At 47.3% G+C, this 15,358-nt stretch overlaps 1 protein-coding gene across 5 annotated transcripts in view; it reads left to right on the top strand.

The window, feature by feature from the left end:
• The window catches only part of arhgef9a (Cdc42 guanine nucleotide exchange factor (GEF) 9a), a 42,098-nt gene that overhangs the window by 16,067 nt on the left and 10,673 nt on the right, over positions 1-15,358 (top strand). For 4 of the 5 annotated variants that reach the window (XM_079744460.1, XM_079744459.1, XM_079744462.1 and 1 more), the window contains 4 exons: positions 8,189-8,368; positions 10,799-10,999; positions 12,409-12,588; positions 13,754-13,986. In XM_079744460.1, coding sequence (XP_079600586.1) covers positions 8,189-8,368; positions 10,799-10,999; positions 12,409-12,588; positions 13,754-13,986 — 794 coding nt within the window. Of the gene's footprint in view, positions 1-8,188; positions 8,369-9,291; positions 9,382-10,798; positions 11,000-12,408; positions 12,589-13,753; positions 13,987-15,358 lie in introns of all 5 variants that reach the window. The other variant, XM_079744463.1, reaches the window with a different exon arrangement.

Here is a 15,358-nt window from a genome sequence, read left to right on the forward strand (position 1 = left end):
TATATTTAGACTTTCAGATGTGACCTTTGTTGTCTAAATGTCAGGGAGAGCGGAGTGAAAGCCCACAGAGACATAGCGGGCTTATGTAACACAACCCCACATACACATCTGCACACACGCACACGTATGCACGCACACACACACGTGGCAGACACAGACGCACACACCCACGTGGTACATACACACACAGGGCACACGTTTCGATACACTCTCATGCTAACACACACACACGTGTTACACACACACATACACACACACACACACACACACACACACACACACACACACACATCCCTACACCCACTTACACTCACTCTCAAGCAAATACACTCACACACACCCACACACACATGAAGGGGGAAGAAAAGTGTATTTGAGGGAGGTTGTCATTTGGAGCTGTGATGCATCTTCCTGCTCACTGTTCTAGAGACTGATGGCCCGGTGTTCAGGAGGGAGAGCTTTTATCAGCGTGTTGTTCAGGCCCAGAGTGCCCCAGACAATTATTTATGGCCTTAAAAATAGCGATGAAGAAAGCTTTCCTTTTTTTGCCGTATTTACTCCCAACGCATCCTGGGGGTTATCCCAATCCGTCCTGTAGCTCTGCCTTTTATATCTCCTGTGAACTCAACCTGAGCGACTGAGATTTCTAAAGGCATGAATCCATTTATGACCATCTTCCATGTGCTTCACTCATGATCCGCCAAGAAAGAGATTAGGGCAGGCCACTCTTGTGTGATACAGTAATTATGACGTGCTTGCCATGACTAACTTACAGATGGAAGCCTGCGTCACTGTATAGGCTACAAAGAAAACATATATATATATATATATATTTGAATATATTGTGAATTATTTTTGTTAAATTACCACAAGATCCCAAAACTTGTCCATGCAGCTCAATGGCTAACCATATATGCGGATTATTATGGTTTATAAGAGAAAGATCCCGGCAGCGTGTCCGATCGATACATAGGGTGAAGATGCTTCGCAGGTGAAATAAGACCGCGATAGCTGGACTCGGCTCGGTAGGGAAAGAGCGCGTTCCATTATTCTGACACGTAGCCTATTCACCTTCATCATCACGTGACCCCTGCTAATGATAAACGATAAATCACTGAAACGCGATATTTTTAGCTGGGGTGTAGGGCGGGGTGATGGGGAGGTGGGGGGGGGGGGGGGGGGGCTCTGCCTCTCTGTGGTCAATACAGTCTGCGAGGGGGCGGGGCGTGGGGGGGTCAGGCTGTGCCCCTCCCTATCCCCCCTCCCCGACTTTCTTAATGGCTGGTGCCGGTAGTTTATCCGACTGAGGGGAGCGCTGATCAGTATTCATGCGGGCCCGCCTCTCAGCAGCCTCCCAGCCGCTCTGGCCCTGGTCCCCTACTCACCGGTAGGCAGGCTGAGCAGCAGAGAGCAGCTTGCGCACAGACTCCCTCTCTCCCTCTCTCTCTCTCTCTTTCTCTCTGTGCCTTCACAATCTATTGGCCGGTGATAGTCGGTGTAGGGGAAGAGGCAAACACCGGCGGGGTGTTGACTAGCGGGGAGAAATCGCGGTGCAGACTGATGATGATGATGATGGTGAGGATGATGATGATGCTGTTCTGTTCCCGTGCCTTTATCATAAAAAGCGCGTAGTGTGTGAAGAGGCGTACAGGCGCGTTTTTTTTTTCTTCTTCGATTTTTTTTTGTATGTATTTCTTGCCTTTTACTGTAATGGTGGATATCTGGGCCGGTGTTGTTACGTATCGAGGCGGAGAGGCGAATCCCGCCCGCCAGCAGTAAAGAGCATCTCTCTCTGTACCGCATCTCAACGCACAACGACTGCCGCTGCCGCCGCTGCTACTACCGCTGCTACCGCATCACCACCATGGCCCTGGACGTCCAGACGTTTGTGGTTTTTATGGTGATCGCGGTTCTGGTGCTCGTGAACGTGCTGTTAATGTTCATCCTCGGTACTCGTTAATGGATCCGCGCGCGGGGCCCGGTGCGCCGTGCGCCGCGGGTTCACGGAGGAAAGGCAAGCAGGCGAGCTGCTGCTCTGCGCGTTCGTTGCGAGCAGGGACGCCCGGCGCGCCATCATGCAGGCTACACGTTGAAATGAATGACGTTGGTACAACATATTGTCTTTCTATTCCCCCCCCTCCCCACCCACCCCTCCCCCCAAAATCTCCTCCGTACTTTCTTGTCTTGTCCCTCTAATCGTTTGTGACAGCTGGTGGTGGTGGTGTCTGGTGGTCGTATAGTTGTGGCGGATCATTTATAGATGTGGAGTTCTTATTTTGGTGGCCGGGGAATTCATTTATTCCCTGTCATATAAATATGCCCCCCCCCCCCCTCCCCCTCACGTCCATCGCCTTATATCCTCTATGTTGCATTATGTCATTTTTGTGCGTAGGCTAGCTGTAATATGGGCTGTCTTTGACTGAAAAATGTGCGTTATCGCCAAATGATTCCATCGTTGCTGTTTTTGAAACCCGACATTCCTGCTGCGTCAGGACTTACTTCTGAGGCACAAGTGAAAGCTAGGGATCCTCGGATATTACAGCCTAGGCCTGTATGTCGACACTACCCTCCTTGTAGAGGATGCTAAGCTAGGTTTTCTTGGAAGGTAAATAGTGGTGCTGTCGCTGCTGGCTTCTGCTCGTGTTTATTTTGCATCTATAAGCTCCATAATCTGCGAGGGGACAGTAGCCAATAGCAGGCCAAGCTAGCCGTCATAGAGGATGGCAGTCATCATTTCAGGTTTCCCCCATTTTAGATACAGCTCCACTCTGCTCTCATTTCATAGTCCACAAAATAACCCCTTCACTCCTTGCCCATTGGACATATTGAAGTGGTCCCCCGTTATAGATGGCCACATATTATCACACCAAACACCACTTGTACATGATATATATTCGTTAGAGAGATAGACAATCCTCCAAGTGAAAAAACATGCCACAAAGAAGAAAGAAAGTACAGGTTCCCCTTTCCCCCAGATGGTATTATCTAATAATGGTAATAATAAAAAACTGAAGGCAGATGTTTTGAATTTTGCATGAATATCATAAAATAGACATGCTAAAAGCCTTGGCTACTATACACACCCCTATGAGTAGAGTGGTGGTGTCTTGGCTGGGGGTGAGGAGTTACCTGTCCCCTAACACTCTCTGTAAGTGCATTTTGTGTGTGAGCGTGTGCTTGTGTGTGTGTGTTTTTGTTCATGCCTTTGTGTGTGTTTATGGGCTTGTGTGTGTGTGTGTTTATGGGTTTGTGCGTGTGTGTTTGTGGTGTGTGTGCACATTTCTTTGCGTTCTATGCGTGTAGGTGTGTGTGTAGGTGTGTGTGTGTGTGTGAACATTTCTGTGTACATTCATCACTGGGGTCTGGCAGTGTGTATCACGAGCGGTGGTACCTCATTCACATGCGCTGGCACGTGGTGCTAGCGAGCGCGGTTTCCCATCGCTGTGATGCAGCAGATAACCCCTTCTCTTGCTCTCCCCTCCCCTCAGCAGAGATCCCCCCCCCAGGGGTCGGTGAACATCATAATGATGCATGTTGCAGCCAGCAACCTGCACATCAGCTAGCCTGCTGTACAGCAGCACAGATAGGGTCCCAGTGTGGATGCACATCCACATGTCTCTGCTGTGTTTGTTTGTGTGTTTGTGTGTGTGTGTGTGTGTGTGTGTGTGTGTGTGTGTGTGTGTGTGAATGTGTTAAAGCGCTACACACGTGAAGTTTCTCTTTGAAGCTGAATCTCTGGTGTTCACACATTTGGAATAATCCCCAATGGCAGGTGGCTGCTAATAGAGTTATGTTAAATTCTGTGCAGTCAGAAGTGTCAATTTGTTTACAGTATGTCTGTGTTTGTGTGTGTGCACGCGTGTGTGCCTGTGTGCGTGTACACATGTGTATGTGCGTGGCGATGTGATGCGACGGGCACGATGTATGTGCACGTTACCGCTCGCTGTGTTTTTTTCTTTTTTTTTTTGCCAGCCAGAGCATCTTTGATTGGCTCTCAGACTCTGGACATAAGTGTATTACATAACCGGGTTGGCAGACACAGAGAGAGGATGGTCCGCGAGACTCTCGCTGTGTGCGTCGCTGAGCGAGAAGCGAAAAGGCAGGAGCAGCAGCGAAGCCTCAGTGTGGAATACAGCGCCTCGCGAGGACTGCCCTCCCTTGTTTCCGCGTTCTTTTAAAACCGAAAAGGGGGATTTATATTTGTCATGATTTGATGAGCCGGGCTTCTCCATGCATACTCTTTGTGAGCAGTTACATGCCACAAACATGGTAAGGCTGCTGTGTGTGTGTGTCGGTGTTTGTGTGTGTGTGTCGTTGTGTGTGTTTGAGAGCAGGGGGTTGTTGGAATGCAGGGGAGCTGCCAGTGCAGTGAATGCTGATGTGTTATGGTGCAAAGAAGATTTAAGCTCGAAAGAAATATTGCTTTTTTTCTGTTCTTTTCTGGTCACCGTTAATCTATTCCCTGATCGCTTGTCTTTCTGGTGGAGTGAACACGTTTTGGACAGCATTGCTATCTATATATACAGGGAGAGATGTATAAATATGTGGTCCATGTGATGGGGGAGTTATCTGCATTCATTTGCATTGACCCAAATAGAGGCTGTGCGGCTCGGAGACAGCTGTTTCACCCTGAGATATTTGATTTTGCGACTGCAGTATAACCATGGCGATGACTTAGGTAGTTCCAGCCGGTAGATGTAGTGACAATGGACAAGGTGTCTTGTGGCAGAAACCCCTGCATGGTTGAATGTTAGTGTGTAGTGTTTGTGTGTGTGTGTGTGTGTGTGTGTGTGTGTGTGTGTGTGTGTGTGGATTGCGATTATTTTCAACTAGGGTATGAATCAGGCAATGGAACAGATTATGTTATATAATCCGGGTTCATTCCACAGTGGAAGGAGGGAGAGAGATGGGGTTTATAAAGGAGATGGTAGCATTGATCTCATTAGATTGATGGGTGGGATGAGTTGAACACAGGAAGAAACATGGAGGTCTCTCTCTGGTTCTCTCTCTCTTTCTCTCTCTTTCGTTCTCTCCCTCGTTCTTCCTTTCTCCAGGGCCTGTATTAAGGAAGATTGATGGGGCCTAGAGACAATGGGCTTGGAGGGATATGAGAGTGGTGGTTTGTTAAGCCGGTGGGGGTGGGGTGGGGAGGGTATATGAGAGATAGCCGAGGGAATAGGGGAATGTGTGAGGTAGTGAGGAAGAGGAAGACAGGTGGACAGCCTAGGGAGACTGGGGGGGGGGGGGGGGGTTGTCGTTCGAGTGAGTTGTCGTTCGGAACCGTCCATGTGAATCAAAACAATGGTGTCATTCTACTCCAGGTCCCCGTTCTTAAGTCAGGGATGAGTTGACCCCAGAGCTTTTTGAGCGAGGCCCCGTATCGTGGGTTGTTGCCATGGCAGCACGACACATGTTTCTGCAGTAATCCTCCTACCTCCCCAATGTTCGTATCAGCAGTCCGAGGTAGAGATAGCGTTACCCCCCCCCTCCCCCGCTTCACTTGGGCCTAATCTAGTCCATCTATTTCTTCCTTTACGGACAGAAACCCGCGCGTGTGCGTGACGCTCCGGTGTTCAAGCTTTCCCTTGACGTAGAACTCTGCCATTTAGATCACGGCCGATGTTTCCGTTGGTTATTTTAGGTCTGCCCATAGAGGTCACATGGCACTTTAAGACACACACACATTTACCCACGCAACCATGCACACCGACCATCTCTTCTTCTCTTGGTGTTGTTGGTGCACCCTAAGATGTCCTTGCCTCCTCTTCAGTCAACGCCGGCAGAGCATCTCCATCTGTCACCATGACGATGGCCGCCTCATTGCCCTCTTTCAGACGTGGACATCCCTCCCGAGGTTCACTCCTCCGGTGTGATTGTGTTCTGTCCTCCCCGTGTCCGTCTGAGTGACCCATGGGGAGCCCCGCCTGTCTGCAGGCTTGGGGGGGGGTGGGGGGTGGGGGGGGATGTAGCTGGGATCCTGATAGGGAAAGGATTAGCAAGAGACACACACACTCGGAAACACAAACACACATGAACACACGCAAACACCCCCGCGCGCACGCACATCTCGGAAACGCAAACACACGTGAACACACGCGAACGCGCGCGCACGCACACTCGGAAACGCGCACACACACAAAAACGCATGCCCGCACACTCCGACACGCGAACACACATTGGACAACAAAGACTCGTGAACACACGCGCGTGCACACACTCGGATACGCAAACACACATTGGAAAACAAACACATGCATGCATGGGCACGTACAAACAGCAAGCTGCGAGGAGCACGCTCACGCTGGGTCGGTGACGCACCACGACAGCATCACAGATATAGGGCTGCTTCCACACAGCAACACAACCACAACACAACAACAACACAATGCCAATCGTTTTGGGAGGATTTACCCTTCAAAGGGTTTACATTGCACAAAGGGAAGGTTTTAATGAGAGCCTAACCTTGATTTAAATCAAAGAGTAACATCATAGCGTCTTTGGTGGCCGAAAGAGGGAAAAAGTCAATGCATCAACGCATAAGCCTGCTGTCCTGTGTGTGTCTTATGCATCAACGCATAAGACACACACACACACACACGCACAACAGACAAAACACACAACACACAAAACTACACACAATATCATGGTGTAACCCACATTGCACGTGCTGGTGAATTTGCAGCGGAAAGCGGCTCATCCAGAATGGATGTGTGTTGATGGGTGGTGTGAGGCGGAGTCTATACTGGGGGGACGGAGCAGTAGCTGTCAGGCTTGGTTAGGACTGGCTGCTGGCTACTCAGCCCGCAGCCCCGGAGGACCGGCTGCGTAGTTAACTCTGGACTGAGGAGGGAGGCAGCGGAGCTAACTGTTTGCCCACAGATATAGCCTGGTTCCAAAGTTCAAAAGTGTGTGTGTGTGTCTGTGTGTGTGTGTGTGTGTTCGTTTACTGCTTCATGCACTATTCATACTCTTATACTTCTTTATGTGCATATGCACCCATGTGTGGTGGCCTTTGTTTGTGTCTATGCAGGTTTATCTACTGCACCTGTGTGTCAGTGTGTCTGTGTCTGTGAGTATGAGCTTTGTGTGTGTGTGTGTGTGTGCGTCATTGAGTATGAGCTTTGTGTGTGTATTTGCTTGTGCGTGTGTGTACACATGGCTGTGAGCCAGTCTCAGGGTGGCAGAGCTATCCCTCAGCATGGCTTAGCTGCTAGATGGGCCATCTAGCCACGGGCCCGGGTTCCTCCTCTGAAACGATCCGCACCTCCTCTCCCATCCTTCAACAGGAGTCTCCTTCCCCCCGTCCCCGTCCCCGTCCCCCCATCTCCATCAAACCCACACTCAACTGGCCTCTTTTTTTCTTACACACACACACACACACACACACACACACACACACACACACACACACACACACTCACAGATGATGCAATAGGTAGATAACAGTCTCTACATGCGACGAACAATCACCCATGTATATTTATAAATGTTTCCCTGTGCATTGTGTATGATGTCCACAAACGTCGAGCATCATTTATTCACGACCCGGAGAGTCAATACTGACTCGGGATGATGAGTCACGGGTGTTTTCCGTGCGGTGGAATAAATAAACTCTGGTGACGGCACGGGCCCAGGGAGTTTATATTATCCCCTCAACATTTATATTACATTAACACATATAATTATTCTAATGTCATAATCGGCCAATTACCATCCCCGTGCAGAGCGACTGGTGCTGTGTTTCTGAACGCCGTGTTGTTTCCTTCCTTCCTGCTAATGATTTTGCCTTTTTTTGTGTTGTGTTGTCGACTAATGTGTTAGATATTATTGTGTTGTGTTGTTCTATTATCCTGAACTGCTAATGGGGGGCCCGGAGCTCTGAGGGCATGCATTTGCATTTCATTATTAGTCTGCATGGTTTTTAAAAGCAAGGATTCACGTAATAGTAAGGCCAAGAGGGTGAGCGATGTATAACTAATAACTAATATCCCCCCCAACCCCCATCAGAAATGGGGTTCATACAGGCCTTTTTACAGTCATTTGGATCCATATTAATGTCGCTGGTCAATTGTACATGAATTAGTTTTCCTTAGCTGTCCCCCAAAAAGGCTACACATGAATGTGAGTATATATTGTTTAGCGGTTGTGTCACTGTCTCGCACTGTGTCTCTCTCTGTCCCTCTGTCAGTTGATAAGCGGAGGGTCAATCGTCAGTGCTGAGGCGGTATGGGACCATGTGACCATGGCGGACCGGGAGTTGGCGTTTAAGGCGGGCGATGTCATCAAGGTGCTGGACGCCTCCAACAAGGACTGGTGGTGGGGCCAGATCGACGAGGAGGAGGGCTGGTTCCCCGCCAGCTTCGTACGAGTGAGTTAGCCACCGATAACCGCTAACGGCTACTCCGAACCAGACGTCCCGCCATTACATCTACAACTATAACATGGCAATGACGGAGAAAGAATAAAAGGGATAGATACACAAGCACATATGTATAAATAAACTCACAAACAACAACAGACAAGTGGCAGAGATTTTTTATGTTTCCAACTGTCAATGAAACAGCTAGCATTCACACGAGGACCAACATGGAAGCGATCCCAAAATACACACCTTTTCTGGGGATGCAGACACACATATATATGCAGGCACGCATATGTAGAGTGACACACAAACACAAACAGAGGATTCTGCAACGCCTTTGCTAGCATAGTACATCTCAGTAAATGTGTCTACCTGGAGATCTGGGAGGTCAAAACGAAGAGGATGATGAGTAATCCTCACGCAGCTCTATCACACTCCTGAAAGCGAGTTCCACACACAGACACACACACACACAGACACACACACACACAGACACACACACACACAGACACACACACAAAGACACACACACACACACAGGGCCACTCCTTCCTGGACACCTCGTCATGTGTTCTTACTCATATGTTAATGCTGAGATGTCGTTATTCCAAGAAGTGATTCAGGAACACTCACATGGACATGCTAGAGCGAAGTTTTGCTTCAAAGGCCTTTTTCAAACACTAGCTAAACATTGCCCACAACCCCTTCTCCCCCCACTCCCCACCTTTTCCTCGTAACACCTGGCCACCCTTTCACCCACCGACCCAAAACTTCCTCCTCCCCCCCAACCAAAACGAAGGCCGCTCCTGAGAAGTGAGGGGGGCAAAGCTCCCACCGAACCATCCAAACCACCCAACCGCCGACCCCGAGAAAAACAAGAAAAAACAAAACGTCTGTTTCTTTCTGCTCTGTCATTCTCTCTCCCCAAGGTGGAACCCCACCCTCCTCCACCCCAAACAAAACAGGTTTTCTATATCAACCCCATAGCAACTCCACGGTTCCAAAACACCACGTCAAAGGTGCGTTCTCCCAGCCTCATCCGAAACCCAAAACCCACCCACCCCACCCCACCCATCCAGTCCCGCCCATCGCCCTCCAACCCCTCCCTCAATAGTGTGTCCATTCAGCGTCCTCCACCCCTCCTCTCCTCACCTCCCCTGACATTACCAATACATCCACTGATCAATGCTCCCATCACGCAGCTCTTCATCCTCTAACCGGGGGGGAATGGGGAATCGAAATGCAGGAAGGGCAATGGGATTTTTTCACTTCTTGACACTCAAGTGACATTTCATATTTGTGAGTGTGTGTGCATTTATTTATATACACATATTTATGTATAAGTACGTTTAGTGGTATGTTTATATGAATTACTGTATTTACAGCTATAAACCTATGGGATGGGTAATAACTTATCCTGTTCTAGCATTCACGATTAGATTATTCTCATTTATTTTATTATTATTTCTATTACTATTCTATCTATTGGCACAATGACTCGAAGCTGGGAGCTGCTCAACAGATCACTGCAGACTCTCTGCAACCCGTCTCTGTGTCTGTGTCTGTGTCTGTGTCTCTGTCTCCGCTTGTATGTGAAGCTGCATCTCTCATCCTGTTTTTTGGCATTCAACCCGTCGGTTCTTTGGTGTTGCCTTGGCAAACTTTGTGCCATCAGGTGTGGACGGCTGGACGTCTGAAACCCTCCCTCACTTGGCTCTCTCTGAGTGGGCACCAGCGAGTGTTTGCTTGACCCCACTGTGTGTGTGTGTGTGTGTGTGTGTGTGTGATTGTGTGATTGTGTGCGCGCGTGTTTACCAGTAATGAAAAACCACTAAAGGGTGTCTAGATGAGAGCTGTCTTTGGGCCCAGATTGGGCTCAAGTTGGATATCTTCCGGGCTTGTATCCCAGATTGGGGCTTCTGAATACACAGAGGGACCTTGGCCATGAGTCACTTTCCCTCCCATCTTGGTTCAAGTGCCTTGTTCAATGCCCAGGCTACCCGCGCCTTTAACAGAGAATGTGTGTGTGTGTGTGTGTGTGTGTGTGTGTATGTGTAGCTGTGGTTGTGTGTATACATGTGTGCCTCATGCCCTGTTATTTTATGGCACAGTAATTTACCGTGGAATTATGATTAAGTATTCGGCTAAAATTAGGCCATTGGTGTTTGTGAAATAATGCAGCATATGCACACACTCTATGATGAACTCACAATGAACTTGTATGTACCATCACGCTTATGTCTGTTTTGTGTGTGCTTGTGTGTGTGTGTGTGTGTGTGTGTGTGTGTGTGTGTGTGTGTGTGTGTGTGTGTGTGTGTGTCCTTATTTGTGCTTGATCTCGGTATGAATGCCTGTGTGGTTGCATGCGCTTGTGTATGTTTGTGTGCCTGTATGTGTGGATGTGCATGTTGCCTGAATGCGTATTTCCGTCCTCAGCTTTGGGTGAACCAGGAGGATGGAGGGGCGGAGCCAGTGGAGGGAACCAGTGAGGTGCAGAACGGACACCTGGATCCGACCAATGACTGCCTGTGCTTGGGATCACCGCTTCAGAACCGTGACCAGATGAGAGCCAACGTCATTAATGAGATCATGAGCACAGAGAGACACTACATCAAACACCTCAAGGACATCTGTGAGGTGAGGAGGCGCTAAATAGAGTCAGGAACAATGACACGCACGCACATTCTTGGTCCTCCATGCGAAGGGGAAACGGGGAAAAACTGCAAGGCAGTATGAAACCATAGGGCTAATTTCGTCAGGGCTTGGAAGCCAGTTGATGTGAAATGTGCTTTGTGTGTGTGTGTCTGTGTCTGTGTCTGTATGTGTGATGTTTTAAAGGAGCTGTTGACCCCTAAAATTAAAAGTCCTGCCACTTTCTCATCAGCTACTTCTAGTTCGTTAAAGCCCCCTAAGTTTTGGTTCCCGTGTGACTAAGAAGATGGTGTATAGTTGCTTCTCAAAAAGAGTAGGAAGGGAACACATCTTTAAATCAGCCCCTAAAGGGTATTAAAAGGGTAATACAAAATGCATGTACCGTATAACGGATAACATTAAATAGCCCGTGGAATACACACAATTCCGGTCCCCATTATGGATTAAAGCCTGGCTTTAGAAGCAAGTCTTTGGAAAGTCACATGGTCGCAGGCATCACTCTGGGGTTCTGTTCTGCATCACACTGTAATGCTGCACAAGCGTTTTAGACACTGCATGTAATGCACATTTGGTACAGGAGGAAACCAATTTTTCTTGCTTCCAGTTGCTTTTGTAAGACACAGCAGCGATATCGACATTAAGTGCATTGCAAAGCCTATAGATCACTTCATCTAATATAATAATAACGATGTGGGAGGATGCTGCGTATTAAGTTTATTTTTGGCTGCATAGTCTGACCAATGGGCTACGATTCAGATCTCCAATCTCATAGTTCAAAATACCTCCCTGGTTTTGGTTCAGAACTGTTTCTGTGTTTTCTTAGATCCAAAAGACAGATAGGGTGTGAGACTGATTGCAGTCACGCTCCCCTTGATCATGGGACTAGGCCTTTGCAGCTCAACATGCAGATACCTGCGTACAGCACTGCTGCATTGCTCCTGCAGCGTGGCAGAGGCGGGTCAAATCTGATCAGCCACTGTCCACTTTCTCGGACACTTGGCAAGCAAGCGATACAAACTATGCATATTTGTAAACTGCACGACAGAGGTTTGTGAATGTGCAGGACAGGTTCACTTTTGAGTGTTAGGCATAGTTAGGCTTGTTGTGAGGTGGTGGAGTGGTTTGGTTTATCTCTGCATCCAAGCACCGCGTAAGGATTACGTGATCCCGACAACCTCAGCGTTTGTTTTCAGATTTTAACGCGTGTTTGATACACATCATCATCATCATCATCATCAACATTCTGATCCTTATCTTGTTTCAACACCTGTATGTCCTGGTTGGACTAAGAGCCCTTCCCCCAATATTTATTCCAGCTGCAGTCTCAGCTGATTTACAGTTTCCCTTCGTCTAATCAACCACATGTCTCCACCCGCTGTTGCCGCGGTTTCTAGGGCTACCTGCGGCAGTGCAGGAAGCGCGTGGACATGTTCAACGACGACCAACTAAGGGTGATCTTTGGGAACATCGAAGACATCTACCGCTTCCAGATGGGCTTCGTCAGAGACCTGGAGAAACAGTACAACACAGAGGATCCCCACCTCTCTGAGATAGGGCCCTGTTTTCTGGAACACGTGAGTGTACACACTCACACACACAGCCTTGCGTACACATGGCAAGAAGGCATGCATACACACCCACACACACATGCATGCATGCATACATGCACATACACACACACAAACCCACACACACACTCATGCACCCACACACACACACACATGCACACACACACGCTCATGCACACACACACACACACACGCGCGCTCATGCACACAAGCACGCTCATGCACACACACGCGCTCATGCACACACACACACACGCACCATCAAACACACACACACACATACACAAAAAACAGTGGTGCTTAGTCAGGCCTCTTGGGTGGGCACGATATTACAGATAAAATGTTATTGCTTCAGGTGCAGTTATATAACATGGGGGGACGTAATATGCATAAACAAACATCGGTGAATATATTGGATCAGACTATTGTAATTACTTCAGGTTTATGTAACCCGTGCATCATTTAAAGTCAAATGAGGTGAAATAAAGGCAACCGACAAACTTACACTAACCTAATTAGAAACCGCATAACATATGTTGTTTGCCACTGTGCTAGGGCTGGGCGATTAATCGAATTTTGATCCCGATTTCTGGGTCAAACTATCACAAAATTAACATCATCGATTTTTTAAATAAAAAAAAATAATTATAATTATAAATGTTTTATAGAAAGGGCAGAACAGCTGGATACATATCTGTCTATCATTTTAGATTGGATTGGATTTTCTTTTTGACCATTTTGTGTATTTATTTATTTTTGTATTACTTAAAGGCGAAATTTCAAAGTTGTCAGTTACAAAAAAAAATCTGAGACAGGCTGAATAAATACAACATGTTTTCAAACTCAAAAATAATCGTTTAAATAATCGTGATTTCAATATTGACCAAAATAATCGTGATTATGATTTTTCCCATAATCGAGCAGCCCTACACTGTGCATGATTTAATTTGACGGTTTGGTCACCTTATACCAGACATTTAAATTTTTATATCTATATATATATAATTATATATAGATAGAGTTAGAGATAGAGTTATATATATAGATAGATAGTGATACATAGAGATAGAGATGGATATATATATATCTATATATATATAGACGTATATCTATAGATTTTTATTTTTTTTCATTGTATACTCTCTCTCTGCTCCTCTGTCCATCTCCACAGCAAGACGGCTTCTGGATCTACTCTGAGTACTGTAACAACCACCTGGACGCCTGCATGGAGCTCAGCAAGCTGATGCGGGACGGCAGGTACCAGCACTTCTTCGAGGCCTGCCGTCTCCTCCAGCAGATGATCGACATTGCCATCGACGGCTTCCTGCTCACGCCGGTCCAGAAGATCTGCAAATACCCTCTTCAGCTGGCGGAGCTGCTCAAATACACAGCGCAGGAGCACAGGTAACGGTTCAGGGAAGCTACCGCTAACTAGGGCTATTAATCACATTTTGATCGTGTAGTGATTTTTGGGTCAGCGATCTCCAAACTAATATAATCAAGTTTAAACTATTTTTTTAAAATTATTAGAATTTCATTTTTTTGCTGGGTCCAGCTGGATACCTTTTTGTATACAGAGGAAATTTCAAAGTTCTCAGTTACAAAATGTGTTTTTTTAGAGAAATGCTGAACAAATGCAGCATATTTTCATCCTCAAAAGATTTAGTTTGAATAATCGTGATTTCAATATTGACCAAACTAATCGTGATTATGATTTTTTACAAAATCGAGCAGCCCTAACGCTAACTCGGGCGGGCTATCACAGCGCAGGGAATCTTATCGTACACTCAGGCAGCTTACTGTAGCCTGGAGGGAGGCTAACATAAGCCCAGCCAGGCTATCATTTTGCAGGAAGCTAACATGTGCCAAGGCAGGCAGTCCCAGCCCCAGGCAGGCTATCATAGCACAGGGAGACCAACATATGCCCAGGCAGGCTATCATACCCCCAGGCAGACTATCGTAGCATAGGGAAGCTATTGTACACCCTGACAGGCTATTGTAGTGCAGGAAAGCCTAAGTTTGCCCACATAGGTGCCGGGAAGCTATCATAGAGCCAGGAAGCTAGTGTAGCAAAGTAAAGCCAACATACGCCAAGACCGGCCATTGTAGCGCAATATTCTGTTATAATATAATAGCCAGGCTATAATAATAGCACATGGAAGCCATTGTAGAGCAAGGAAGCTAGCGAGCACAGGAATTATTGGATATAAAGAAGCTCTGTTGTAGCACAAAGAGGAGCTATCAAAGAGGAAGGAAGCTAGCATTGAACGTGGAGGAAAACATAGCACATGGAAGCTATCATAGCGCAAGGCAGCTAGCTTTGCACATAGAACCTAGTGTAGCACAGGGAAGCTATTGCAGGGCCAGGGAAACTATTGTAGGCGCAGTTGAGTTATCGTTGCCAAGGCTGGCAATCTGCACAGGGAAGCTATCATATGCACAGGGAAGCTATCGTAGCCACAACAGGCTATGATTAAATTGGGAACCTTGCGTTATTATTTCACTTTGTAACACCCAAACAGGAAAATAGGTTACTCTGCATGATTCTGCACAGCTTTATGATACAAAGTAATGAGTCTATTCATGTGTGTGACTGCAGCATCGCATCCTTCTAAGTGAACATCTGTCCATAGTTTAGAAGACAATAAAGGGCATTAATTACTGAAACCATAATAACGGAAGGTCATATTTCAATGCTGCATAGCACACACACACACAGAAAACTGCATTGTACGTGTGCGTGTGTGCGTAGGTGTGTATGTGTGCGCGCACGCGT

This window comes from Pollachius pollachius (assembly GCF_949987615.1).
Source record: "Pollachius pollachius genome assembly, chromosome: 10".
Lineage (NCBI taxonomy): Eukaryota > Metazoa > Chordata > Actinopteri > Gadiformes > Gadidae > Pollachius > Pollachius pollachius.